Genomic DNA, 12940 nt, shown 5'->3' with positions numbered 1-12940 from the left:
TGAAATTGTACGTACGGTTATTGAAGCACACCATGTTTCTCATTTAGATCTAATTTCTTTTCTACCAAGAAACCAAATTAGCTGTTGTGTAAAGTCTGTTTATTTTATTTAATGTGATCAAGCATCGAAATCGGATTCCTTTCCGTTTTTGAACACAAACTTTCTGCTATTATTCTGTATGCTTAATAAAATTAGGGAAAGATGAGCGAATAGTGAAAGCAATTTTGAAATACAAGATCCCAAAACAGATCAGCTTAGCTTATCAACGCAGGGCTTCATGTCCAATTCTAATCAAATCAAAAAATATTTGATAGATACAGCACAAAATTTGTTATTTTGTCCCCTCCATTACTAATCAAGGGGGTATAGCTCAGTGGTAGAGCATTCGACTGCAGATCGAAATGTCCCCAGTTCAAAACTGGGTGCCCCCTTGTGATTGAAAATTGATATAATAAAAAAAATGAGTGAATAAGCTTACGGATTAAAGAAATTCCTAAATGATCTATACGTACTCAAGAAATACTAAAAAAAGTTAGTTATTTGTGAAATTGTACGTACGGGTATTGAAGCACAACATGTTTCTCATTTAGATCTAATTTCTTTTCTACCAAGAAACCAAATTAGCTGTTGTGTAAAGTCTGTTTATTTTATTCAATGTGATCAAGCATCAAAATCGGATTCCTTGCCGTTTTTGAACACAAACTTTATGCTATTATTCTGTATGCTTAATAAAATTAGGGAAAGATGAGCGAATAGTGAAAGCAATTTTGAAATACAAGATCCCAAAACAGATCAGCTTAGCTTATTAACGCAGGGCTTCATGTCCAATTCTAATAAAATTAAAAAATATTTGATAGATTCAGCACAAACTTTTTTATTTTGTCCTCTTTTTAACCGAACAAGGGGTTCTTGCTCAGTGGTAGAGCATTCGACTGCAGATCGAAATGTCCCCAGTTCAAACCTGGGTGACCACTTGTGATTATAATTGATATAATAAAAAAACTGAGTGTATAAAATTTCGGATTATGGAATGTCCTTGTTCGGAAGGAATCGTGTGTCTAGCGTTACCTTACCGAATTGAGTTGTAAATAATTAAAGTTGATGACACAAGTTTGAGATTGCGACGCTGACTGTATTGACTGACTTGTTGGATAGATAGATTGAGACAGCCCGGCCCAACCCCTTCCAAAATATGACATTGACACCAGGGGGGGGAGGGCACAAAGAATCAGTACAGTCGGGCGGGTGACAAGGGGCCACCTATCGGGGGCCCCGAAAATCGTATTCCCGTAAATGGGCCGGAATCCTGGTTGTTCGGCCGGATCTCGTCGTCGGCCGTTGGGGACGTCTTTCGTTTCCAACATACTCCCCACCAGAGCCCATGCCTGGGGCCTCGACCTCGCCGACGTCAGTTGCGGCCGGATTGGCCACATGATAATCTTCTTCGACGTCAGCTGGATCGATCGGAAGCAATGGGAATGGAGCCGGATCGGGTGGATTTGGAAATTGCGGAGCAGTTGCTTCAGCTGGCTCCGGATTCAATACACCGTCTGCGATCTCCACATCTTCCGGTTGATCTTCTCTCAGTTCTACGGGATACAAACATTGAATGGCTCGGGTTAATAAATTACCGGATGGGAACTTGACGATCGCGGATCGGACTAAGCCGTCGCAGCTGGGGAGTAATTCCTTAACTACTCCCGTCTTCCACATGAGCCGTTTGGAAAGTTTGTCGTGGATTACGACAACTTCTCCGACGCGGATTTTTCTACCCGACGCTCCCTTTGCGTGAAAATTATCCAGCTGCATCAGGTAATCGGAGACGAACCGCGAGCACAAGTTGCTGACGTAGTCACGCCTGTTCTGATCCATTTTCTTAAGTAGTTCACTTGTTGAATCGGGAGCCAATAGGTTGACTGCTGGCTCCGGCGTAGCACAAGTTGAACGACGATTGTTGAGAAACTGATTCGGAGTGATCGGGAGCGGATCGTCCACTCCTTTGCCAATGTAGTTCAACGGTCTCGCGTTAATCACACTTTCCGTTTCTATTAAACTCACTTCCAGCTCGTCGTATGCGAGACATGCGTGCCCGTTGGATCGTCTCAAAAGATCTTTCGTCATCCTCACCATCCTCTCCCAAAATCCACCCCACCATGGAGCGAGGCTAACAGAGAAGATCCAGCTGGTTCTTCTCATGGCGAGGAGGTCGTGAACGGATGGGTCGGATCGAATGTTTTTAAGATATCGAGACACACAGCGGAATGTTTGGGCGTTGTCACTGTACATCACTGACACTGGGCCTCTTCTGGCGGAGAATCGACGGAAAGCTAACAGAAATGAGCGAGCCGTCATGTCCTTGGTTAACTCCAGATGAATCGCTCTCGTCACGGCACAAGTAAAGATGCACATGTAACTTTTGGGTTGCTTTTTGTTGACTTGTTGTGTCGGATCCGGTTGGTCGCCATCGTCTTCTTCTTCGGGAGCTTCTTCGGTGGGAAGCTCCGCTGCATCCGGGTTCTCTTCTTCTGGTGGAGGTTCCGGAATGACTTGTTCGACGGATGGCGCCGACTTGGATTTCCTTTTCGGAGTCGCGTTTTTGTAGTACAGCGGGCCAGCGAAATCGGTTCCGGTTATTTCGAATGCCCTGGCATCGCGGAGTCGGTTGGCTGGTAGCGGCGCTGCTATTTGTCGGAAAGGAGGTGAAGTCAGCTTCTGGCACTTCACACAGGCGAACCAAACGTTTCTCACTTGTTGGCGTCCTTTCACGATCCAATATTTTTCTTTCAGTTCTGACAGTGTCGTCTTTACTCCTGTGTATGAATTAAATACATGTTTGTTAGTTATTAACATTTTTACAACAGAATGGTTTGCTGGGAGAAGGATCGGTGGTTGAATGTCTCGATCCCTGAGGGCGAGCGCCACTCTTCCAGTGACTCGGATGAGTCGATCTCGATTGTCCCAGACCGGTCGGAGCGATGCGATTTTCTCCTTTGGGTGAATCTGCAGTCCGAGCTGGAGTGTCCGAAAAGCTTTGGGATAGCGTTCTATTTGGAGCTGTCTGCAGATGGCTAGCTCCGCTTCGTTGAGCTCTTCGGTGACTATCTTGTCGATCGTTATTTCTTTTCCGGCGACTGTAATGACTTCTTTTAGTTCAAGTCCTGGGTCGCGCGTTCTTTTCTTCATACGGTTGAGTGCTCTGAGGACCCAGGCTGTTCTGAAAAGTAGTTTTGTCCATGTAGAGGTTTTGTCGAGGTACCATTCAATCGGCTGGGCTGTTTCGACTGCTGCAAAGGAGACAGTTGCCGTTTTCTTTGTCTCCTCTTCCTCGATTTTCTCTTGAGTTTCGGTGGAGTGGTTTTCTGGAGAATTCGGCCATTCGCTTTCTCCTTCTGTCAGCCAGGCTGGTCCGTGCCACCAAAGTTTCGATTCCACCAGCGCATGCGCTGGCGCTCCCCGCGAAGCGAGATCGGCTGGATTCTCCAATCCGGGGCAATGTCTCCACCAATCCGCGTTGGAAAATTTTCTGATGGTTTCCAACTGGTTTCGCACGAACGGTCTCCAACGATAAGGATCTCCTCGTATCCATCCAAGTGTGACGAGGGAGTCTGTCCAGTAAGTCGTTTTCCATGACTCGGTGTGAAGGGAGGTTCGGATTTTCTCTCCTAAACGAATTGCTAACAAAGAGCTTAGTAGTTCGAGTCTGGGTAACGTTACTTTCTTTTTTGGGAGAGGTGCCACTCTGGTTTTGCTTGCAAGGAGGATGGTGTAAGGAATTCCGTTCTCCAGTCGGAGCCGTGCGTAGGCTACTGCTCCGTAGGCTGCTTCTGATGCATCGCCGAACACGTGAATTTCTGCGGAGACGATGGAAGTTTTTGAATATCCAATCCATCGTGGGATCTCCAAATGATGTAGATCTTTCAGGCCTTTCATGATGCTGCTCCAGGTGTTCTTCACTTCGGGTGTGGCGTCATCGTCCCAACCTATGTCTCCTTCCCAAAGTTTTTGATAAATTATTTTTAAAAGTAAGACTGTAGGAGCTAGGAAACCAATTGGGTCGAATATCCTTGCTGATATGCTCAGAATTTTTCTTTTGGTGATTTTTTCTCCTATCTGCACGGCTGCTTCCATTATAGATGTAGGGTAAAATTTAAATGAATCGGAGCTCGTGTCCCATCTAAGACCCAGTGCCTTTTGCTGGCCGTCTATTGTGGGTGAGAGAATTCCGACAATCTGGTTCGACATTTCTTTTTCGGTGAGAAAGTCACGGAGCTGCTTGTTGTTTGTTGCCCAGCTCCTCATGTTGAGTTGGGCCTCTGAGAATAACGTGACGGTTTCTTCTACCGTAGTTATGGCTGTTGGCACGTTGTCTGCTCCTCCGAGGTAGTCGTCTACGTAAAGCTGCTCTTCTATCTGCTCGACTGTCGTAGAAAATCTAGATTTGACTGAGAGCAAATGTTTGTTAATAGTGACTCTTAAAAGGAATGGACTTGAGCTTAGCCCAAATGGAACTCTTTTCCATTTGTACGCGATGAAATCGGAGTTGGGTTCTTCCGGTTTTCTTGGCCATAAAAATCTGACAGCTTCAGCGTCTTCGGGCTGCAGCGCGATGTTGAGAAAGGCCTTTTCGATATTTCCGCAATATCCGCCCCGTTTTCCCGGAAGCGCATTAAGACCGAGAGGAGATCAGGATTAAGATTTGGTCCGGTCTCCAGAACATCGTTGAGGCTCGGTCCATATTTGGATCTTGCGGCGCCGTCGAAAACTGGTCGGATTTTTGTGGTGGCCTTGTCTGTTCGGTAGACTGGATGATGCGGTAGATAAGTGTGGAGGCCATCGTAATTGAAATCAGCCTCTTCTACAAATCCGTTTGCTATGAGTTGTTCGATTTCTTTTGTGTAGTTGGCCAAGTCGACTGGAGATTTTCGGAGCTTGTGCAGCATGCTTCTCAGTCTTACTGCTGCCATCTGGTGGTTGATTTCCAGTCTCCATCTGTCAGTCGTCCATGGTATTGGCATGCAATATCTGCCGTCTTCAAATCGCGTGATTTCTTCGCAGAAGGAGCGGAATTGATCGTCCTTCTCCACAGCAACGCAGTCGTTTAAGTTCGCGAAATTTTCTAGACGCCAAAATAACGACATATCAAAATTTAACTTCTCCATTTCAAACCTTTTACTTTCTTTTGTTGAGTCGAAAAAGCAGATTTGTTCAGAATTTTCTGGTAGTGGAAGGAGACTGGAATTTCCTGTCTGCCTGCTTTCCGACTTGTTTGATTGGATTCTGTTAAAAATTTCTGATGGCTGTGAGGTGATCTGTGGTAGAGAGCAATTTGAATTGATTAGTAGTTGACTGACAATTGATTGACTTTGCTTCGATGTTGTTTCTTGGGATGGACCGCCGATGACCTTTCCAAGTTTCGAACTGTAGGCTCTGAGTCCGCACGGGCTTGTAATTGCTGGCTCGTTGAACATGATGTTGAACATTTGGTCCATTCCAACAAGAATTCCGACGTCCTCGTCTCCTCCTTCACGTTCGAAGCGGTCGTCTGCCAAATTTTCATTTTCCAACCACAGCTTTCTTGCAAATTCTGTAGTTTGGTACGGGCCGGTGCTTCCTACTTTGTCGGTTGCCTCCAAAGCTTCTATGCGCACCGTTGGGGCTCCTGGCCAGGTGCCCCGCACCGTCATTTCGACCACGTTGTGAGTTTCTGCTGGAGGGGCCTCTGTCTGGCGGAAGGCCCTGGTCGCGATTTGTTCCACCTGGATTATCTTCAGTTGAAGTTCTCTTGAAATCTGCTTTTTAATCCATGTTCTATGGCTGCCGTCGTCGAGGAAGAGAATTGCTCGGATCTGCTTTCCGTATGGGCCTAAAATGTAAACGGTTGCTGTTTTGAGAATAATCTCACCAAAGGAGCTTGCGCACGCTGTAGTTGAGCTGCTTCCAGCGGCCGGTTTATTTGGGATTATGGTTGAGGATCCGAATCTGGTATCTTTCTCGGCACACAAGAATGTGTGGTGCTTTGCTCGGCATCGCTGACACCTGCGGGGATTGAAACAAACGGTGGTCTCGTGTTGACCGAAACAGTTAGAGCATCTTCTTTCGTTGGTGATGACTGCCTTTTTTTCTTTCAGCTCCATTGGGCAATTCGTGGCCCAATGCATCTCCTTGCAGAACACGCAGGGCAGCATTGGCTTTCTTGAAGATGATGCTGTCGCTTCTCTCCTTGGTGGTGGTGGGCTGCCATTTCTTCTTGTTTTGCTTGGATGGTTTGTTTGTGGAGTCGGCTTGCTGCTGACTCCGAGCTGGGAAGCTGTCGGTGTTGTTGCTGGTTTTATTTTTGCCGGTTGCGGAGAATTTTGGGCCGGCTTTGGTGTAGTAGCTCTCAGACGGCTGAGTCGCTCTGCAGCTTCAACTTGCTCTTCGATAAATTTTAACACTTGATCAATGTCTGTTACCTTGTTTGTTGCGGATTCTGCCCACTTTTCTTGAAGTTTGAGTGGGATCGAGCGTAAAATGCTTGATCCAAGGAGGCATCCGTGGCTCGTTCTTGCAACTCCCAGTGTCTCCAACGCATTGATATGTGACTGGATAGTCAGCTGGAAGCACCTGAGCGCCGCGGTATCAGCTATGTCTTTCACTGGTTGCAGCGTGGCTAATTTGTGGGTGTGGGCCTCGATCAGGACGTCCGGTTTGCCGTACATCGCCTTCAGTAGATTCACTGCAACGGTGTAGTTGGCGTCTGTCAGCTCCAGGTTCTCCACGCACAGCTGTGCTTCACCTTTCAAGTAGTCTTTAAGATATCCAAATTTTTGAACCGCCGGAATGGCTGATTCATGGACGGCTGCGTTGTAACCTTCCCAGAAGGCCGTCCATTCGAGCACGTCCCCTTTGAATGGTTTAATTTGACGTTTTGGGAGCTTAGTCGATGTAACTGCGGCTGGAGCTGCTGGTGCTCCTGGTGCAGCTGCTGCTGGAATGGCGGCAATCAGTTGTCGGAACAAGTTCTGTTGATCTTGAAATTCTTGTTGACGGATGATTCTCTCTTGTGCTCTTGCAGCGTCTTGATCGATTTTTTCTTGGGCCCTTATGGCGTCCTGATCGGCCTTTTCTTTGGCCCTGATGGCGTCTTGATCGGCTTTTTGCCGTTTTCTTTCTTCAGCTTCTTTGAGTGCTTTGAATTCATCCTTTTTTCGCCTGACGATCACGTATGCAGCGTTGCACTCATCCTCCAGAGTGATCATGCTTTCGACCTCGGCATCGAATTGTGCACGGGTCGCGTTTGATGCTTCCATGTCTCTGGCGACCGCTTCTGAGAGTCGATTGTATTTAGCTTGCATGCTTTTTAGACTGGTTTCAGCTCCTAGCAATATATTGTAGATTGTTAGGTCTAATTTTTACGATGTCGTATTGCTGGATGTTGTGGATCCAGCGTCTGACGTGGCCCTTGATGGCCCTCCGGGACGTTTCGTTCGTTGGGGTGGTCATCTTGGGTGTGATTGGAGGAAAGAAATAGTTATTAATTTGTTTTTGTTTGATTTCTAATTGTTAAGCCTGTTTTTTTGATTGAGTTGCTGCTTCAAGTTCTGAGTGCAGCGCCTCTTGCGGTGTTTTTTTATTGAGTTGCTGCTTCAAGTTGTGAGTGCAGCGCCTCTTGCGGTGTTGTTGGAGAGTGGCTGCTTCAAGTTTTGATTGCAGCGCCTCTGCCGGTGTTGCTGGAGAGTGAAAGTTTTTCGTCTCTCCCTTCTCTCAGTAGGTGGCGTGACGAGCGGCGGGTCAGCTAAGTTTTGGCTCGACCCTAGTTCACCTAATCGCCTTCGGAATGCTGTGTTCTGTCTGCTGAGAGAAAAAGAAAAGGGTTTTTGTTATGGAGTTCAGCTGTTGCTTATCTCCCAACTGATGTAAGAAGTCTTTTTTTTTTTTAAATATTATTAGAGTAAACTTGTGGAAGAAAGAAACATCCTGTATTTATCGACGACAAGACGACATTCCTAGAATACAGTGATGTGATTGGAACAATGGAGGGAATCTAATTTTCTTCTTGTTGCTCCGCCAGTCTTCGAATCCAGGCGATCCTGGATTTGGATCGTTCTCTAAGGCTCTCTCTGAAGCTTTTTCTGAGACTCTCTGGCGAGTACATCAGTAGCCCCCTTCCTCTTGATCGGCCTTGCCGTGTTGGCTCTGTTGGTTTAGGTGGTGTCGGGATGGGAGCTTGTGTCGGCTCTTCAATTGACAGGCTCACGTAGAGCACCTGCAGAGTCTCGTCCTCCTCGCTGTCTTCGTCTCCAACTGCACCTTCTTCTCTTTTCTCTTCTCCGCCAACGGCTCCTTCTTCTTCGGCGGCGGCTGCCTGGACTGGTACGTTTGGTTGATGTTGTTTGGGGCCGTGAAACAGCCCCCTGGTGATCCGGAAGTCTTGGGTGGCAGGTGCCGATATCTGTCTGGCGAATTCGGCTCTCTCAGCCGGTGTCGGGAAGTATCGTCTTGGAGGAGGGTCAGCAGCTGCAAATCGATCCAAGACCCGGCGGAGATTTATTTCCCGCTGTTCGGGTGATGGGCCAATGATGATTGGATCGTCCGGACGGGATGGTGGGATGATTGGCCGGTTGCGATATTCTTCACGCCGACTTTCACGTTGACCTTCTCTGGTGTTTTTGTATAGTGGCTCCCGGATTGGGCCCGTCCATGGGGCAATCTCTCCTCGTAGGCGGGCCAAGTGCCGCTTTCTTTTCTGTTCGGGTCTAATTTTTGTTGAAAAAAAGGGAGCCCTTCTTGGAGCTCCACTAAAGTGGAGCGTTGAGAAAAAAAAAAGAAAAGGTTAAGTTGTGAAAAATTGATGCAGGAATAAGCAGAGAGAGAAAAGGAAAAAAAAAATTATTAATGCAAGAAGAGCTGGGAGAATTGATCAATTGTTACTTTCTGAATTTAATTTAAGTTGATGTTTAGGGAGAGAGAGAGGAAGAAAAAATTTTCAAATGTTTTTACTTTTAAGAAAGTAAAAAAGGAAAGGGCTGAAATGCTTTTACATTCGAGTGTGTGTGTGTGTGTTTGAGTCGTTCAGATTTTCTGACGCCTCAGGCCGCCACGCGGTTTCTCAAAAAAAAATGGCGATGACGGCTAGACGAAATGTCGAAAAGCACACACACATATACACTTAACTAAATTTTTTGGAAATTTGATTAAAGGGAGAGTTTTAAGTTAGATAGTAAGAGCAGTTTAAGTTGAAAGAGTCAGTGGGTCTTTTGTTGCCAAAGAGACCCGAACGCTTTGCCGAGAGGCGTTCTCGTTTCAGTCAGTTTCACAAAAAATATACCGGTTCAAAAAAAGACGGTTCGAAGGACCATGTTCGGAAGGAATCGTGTGTCTAGCGTTACCTTACCGAATTGAGTTGTAAATAATTAAAGTTGATGACACAAGTTTGAGATTGCGACGCTGACTGTATTGACTGACTTAATGGATAGATAGATTGAGACAGCCCGGCCCGACCCCCTCCAAAATATGACATTGACACCAGGGGGGAAGGGCACAAAGAATCAGTACAGTCGGGCGGGTGACAAGGGGCCACCTATCGGGGGCCCCGAAAATCGTATTCCCGTAAATGGGCCGGAATCCTGGTTGTTCGGCCGGATCTCGTCGTCGGCCGTTGGGGACGTCTTTCATTTCCAACAGTCCTAAACTATATGTACTCAAGAAATACTAAAAAAATTTAGTTATTTCTGAAATTGTACGTACGGTTATTGAAGCACACCATGTTTCTCATTTAGATCTAATTTCTTTTCTACCAAGAAACCAAATTAGCTGTTGTGTAAAGTCTGTTTATTTTATTTAATGTGATCAAGCATCGAAATCGGATTCCTTGCCGTTTTTGAACACAAACTTTCTGCTATTATTCTGTATGCTTAATAAAATTAGGGAAAGATGAGCGAATAGTGAAAGCAATTTTGAAATACAAGATCCCAAAACAGATCAGCTTAGCTTATCAACGCAGGGCTTCATGTCCAATTCTAATCAAATTAAAAATATTTGATAGATTCAGCACAAAATTTGTTATTTTGTCCTCTTTATAACTGATCAAGGGGGTATAGCTCAGTGGTAGAGCATTCGACTGCAGATCGAAATGTCCCCAGTTCAAAACTGGGTGACCCTTGTGAATATAATTAATATAATAAAAAAAATGAGTGAATAAGCTTACGGATTATGGAAATTCCTAAACTATACGTACTCAAGAAATACTAAAAAAATTTAGTTATTTCTGAAATTGTACCTACGGTTATTGAAGCACAACATGTTTCTCATTTAGATCTAATTTCTTTTCTACCAAGAAACCAAATTAGCTGTTGTGTAAAGTCTGTTTATTTTATTCAATGTGATCAAGCATCAAAATCGGATTCCTTGCCGTTTTTGAACACAAACTTTCTGCTATTATTCTGTATGCTTAATAAAATTAGGGAAAGATGAGCGAATAGTGAAAGCAATTTTGAAATACAAGATCCCAAAACAGATCAGCTTAGCTTATTAACGCAGGGCTTCATGTCCAATTCTAATCAAATTAAAAAATATTTGATAGATTCAGCACAAACTTTTTTATTTTGTCCTCTTTTTAACCGAACAAGGGGTTCTTGCTCAGTGGTAGAGCATTCGACTGCAGATCGAAATGTCCCCAGTTCAAACCTGGGTGACCACTTGTGATTATAATTGATATAATAAAAAAACTGAGTGTATAAAATTTCGGATTATGGAATGTCCTAAACTATATGCAATCAAGAAATACTAAAAAAATTTAGTTATTTCTGAAATTGTACGTACGGTTATTGAAGCACACCATGTTTCTCATTTAGATCTAATTTCTTTTCTACCAAGAAACCAAATTAGCTGTTGTGTAAAGTCTGTTTATTTTATTTAATGTGATCAAGCATCGAAATCGGATTCCTTGCCGTTTTTGAACACAAACTTTCTGCTATTATTCTGTATGCTTAATAAAATTAGGGAAAGATGAGCGAATAGTGAAAGCAATTTTGAAATACAAGATCCCAAAACAGATCAGCTTAGCTTATCAACGCAGGGCTTCATGTCCAATTCTAATCAAATTAAAAAATATTTGATAGATTCAGCACAAAATTTGCTATTTTGTCCTCTTTTTAACTGATCAAGGGGGTATAGCTCAGTGGAAGAGCATTCGACTGCAGATCGAAATGTCCCCAGTTCAAACCTGGGTGCCCACTTGTGATTAGAATTGATATAATAAAATAACTGAGTGAATAAGCTTGCAGATTATAGAATTTCCTAAACTATACGTTCTCAAGAAATACTAAAAATATTTAATTATTTCTGAAATTGTACGTACGGTTATTGAAGCACACCATGTTTCTCATTTAGATCTAATTTCTTTTCTACCAAGAAACCAAATTAGCTGTTGTGTAAAGTCTGTTTATTTTATTTAATGTGATCAAGCATCGAAATCGGATTCCTTGCCGTTTTTGAACACAAACTTTCTGCTATTATTCTGTATGCTTAATAAAATTAGGGAAAGATGAGCGAATAGTGAAAGCAATTTTGAAATACAAGATCCCAAAACAGATCAGCTTAGCTTATCAACGCAGGGCTTCATGTCAAATTCTAATCAAATTAAAAAATATTTGATAGATTCAGCACAAAATTGGTTATTTTGTCCTCCTTTTAACTGATCTAGGGGGTATAGCTCAGTGGAAGAGCATTCGACTGCAGATCGAAATGTCCCCAGTTCAAACCTGGGTGCCCCCTTGTGATTAGAATTGATATAATAAAATAACTGAGTGAATAAGCTTGCGGATTATGGAATTTCCTAAACTATACGTACTCAAGAAATACTAAAAAAATTTAGTTATTTCTGAAATTGTACGTACGGTTATTGAAGCACACCATGTTTCTCATTTAGATCTAATTTTTTTTCTACCAAGAAACCAAATTAGCTGTTGTGTAAAGTCTGTTTATTTTATTCAATGTGATCAAGCATCGAAATCGGATTCCTTGCCGTTTTTGAACACAAACTTTCTGCTATTATTCTGTATGCTTAATAAAATTAGGGAAAGATGAGCGAATAGTGAAAGCAATTTTGAAATACAAGATCCCAAAACAGATCAGCTTAGCTTATCAACGCAGGGCTTCATGTCCAATTCTAATCAAATTAAAAATATTTGATAGATTCAGCACAAAATTTGTTATTTTGTCCTCTTTATAACTGATCAAGGGGGTATAGCTCAGTGGTAGAGCATTCGACTGCAGATCGAAATGTCCCCAGTTCAAAACTGGGTGACCCCTTGTGATTATAATTAATATAATAAAAAAAAATGAGTGAATAAGCTTACGGATTATGGAAATTCCTAAACTATACGTACTCAAGAAATACTAAAAAAATTTAGTTATTTCTGAAATTGTACGTACGGTTATTGAAGCACAACATGTTTCTCATTTAGATCTAATTTCTTTTCTACCAAGAAACCAAATTAGCTGTTGTGTAAAGTCTGTTTATTTTATTCAATGTGATCAAGCATCGAAATCGGATTCCTTGCCGTTTTTGAACACAAACTTTCTGCTATTATTCTGTATGCTTAATAAAATTAGGGAAAGATGAGCGAATAGTGAAAGCAATTTTGAAATACAAGATCCCAAAACAGATCAGCTTAGCTTATCAACGCAGGGCTTCATGTCCAATTCTAATAAAATTAAAAAATATTTGATAGATTCAGCACAAACTTTTTTATTTTGTCCTCTTTTTAACCGAACAAGGGGTTCTTGCTCAGTGGTAGAGCATTCGACTGCAGATCGAAATGTCCCCAGTTCAAACCTGGGTGACCACTTGTGATTATAATTGATATAATAAAAAAACTGAGTGTATAAAATTCCGGATTATGGAATGTCCTAAACTATATGCACTCAAGAAATACTAAAAAAATTTAGTTATTTCTGA

General features: G+C 43.1%; 3 protein-coding genes and 5 non-coding genes across 8 annotated transcripts; 5 read left to right on the top strand and 3 right to left on the bottom strand.

The window, feature by feature from the left end:
• The first annotated feature begins 359 nt into the window (after positions 1-359).
• On the top strand, positions 360-431 carry Trnac-gca. The gene has a single exon. It is a non-coding gene; the product is annotated as a tRNA-Cys (tRNA).
• An 829-nt stretch (positions 432-1260) lies between these two features.
• Positions 1261-1988, bottom strand: LOC123475921. The gene is made up of 2 exons (XM_045179160.1): positions 1632-1988; positions 1261-1589 (listed from the first exon to the last, which is right to left on the bottom strand). Exons 1-2 carry the CDS (start codon positions 1870-1872, stop codon positions 1261-1263), a joined length of 570 nt encoding a protein of 189 aa, XP_045035095.1. The 5' UTR covers positions 1873-1988.
• On the bottom strand, positions 1886-7334 carry LOC123475945. Its single transcript, XM_045179184.1, has 3 exons — positions 4526-7334; positions 2294-4442; positions 1886-1997 (listed from the first exon to the last, which is right to left on the bottom strand). The coding sequence occupies exons 1-3, from the start codon at positions 7332-7334 to the stop codon at positions 1886-1888; spliced, it is 5070 nt and encodes a 1689-aa protein (XP_045035119.1).
• A 689-nt stretch (positions 7335-8023) lies between these two features.
• LOC123475944 lies at positions 8024-9654 on the bottom strand. Its single transcript, XM_045179183.1, has 2 exons — positions 9560-9654; positions 8024-8777 (listed from the first exon to the last, which is right to left on the bottom strand). Exons 1-2 carry the CDS (start codon positions 9652-9654, stop codon positions 8024-8026), a joined length of 849 nt encoding a protein of 282 aa, XP_045035118.1.
• Positions 9655-10069: 415 nt separating this feature from the next.
• Positions 10070-10141, top strand: Trnac-gca. Its single transcript has one exon. It is a non-coding gene; the product is annotated as a tRNA-Cys (tRNA).
• A 1003-nt stretch (positions 10142-11144) lies between these two features.
• Positions 11145-11216, top strand: Trnac-gca. The gene has a single exon. It is a non-coding gene; the product is annotated as a tRNA-Cys (tRNA).
• Positions 11217-11682: 466 nt separating this feature from the next.
• Trnac-gca lies at positions 11683-11754 on the top strand. The gene has a single exon. It is a non-coding gene; the product is annotated as a tRNA-Cys (tRNA).
• Positions 11755-12219: 465 nt separating this feature from the next.
• Trnac-gca lies at positions 12220-12291 on the top strand. The gene has a single exon. It is a non-coding gene; the product is annotated as a tRNA-Cys (tRNA).
• Positions 12292-12940: the final 649 nt, after the last annotated feature.

This window comes from Daphnia magna, linkage group LG9 (assembly GCF_020631705.1).
Source record: "Daphnia magna isolate NIES linkage group LG9, ASM2063170v1.1, whole genome shotgun sequence".
NCBI classification, from domain to species: Eukaryota; Metazoa; Arthropoda; class Branchiopoda; order Diplostraca; family Daphniidae; genus Daphnia; species Daphnia magna.
The sequence above is the reverse complement of the archived record's forward strand: the minus strand, read 5'-3'. Positions and strand labels throughout refer to the sequence as shown.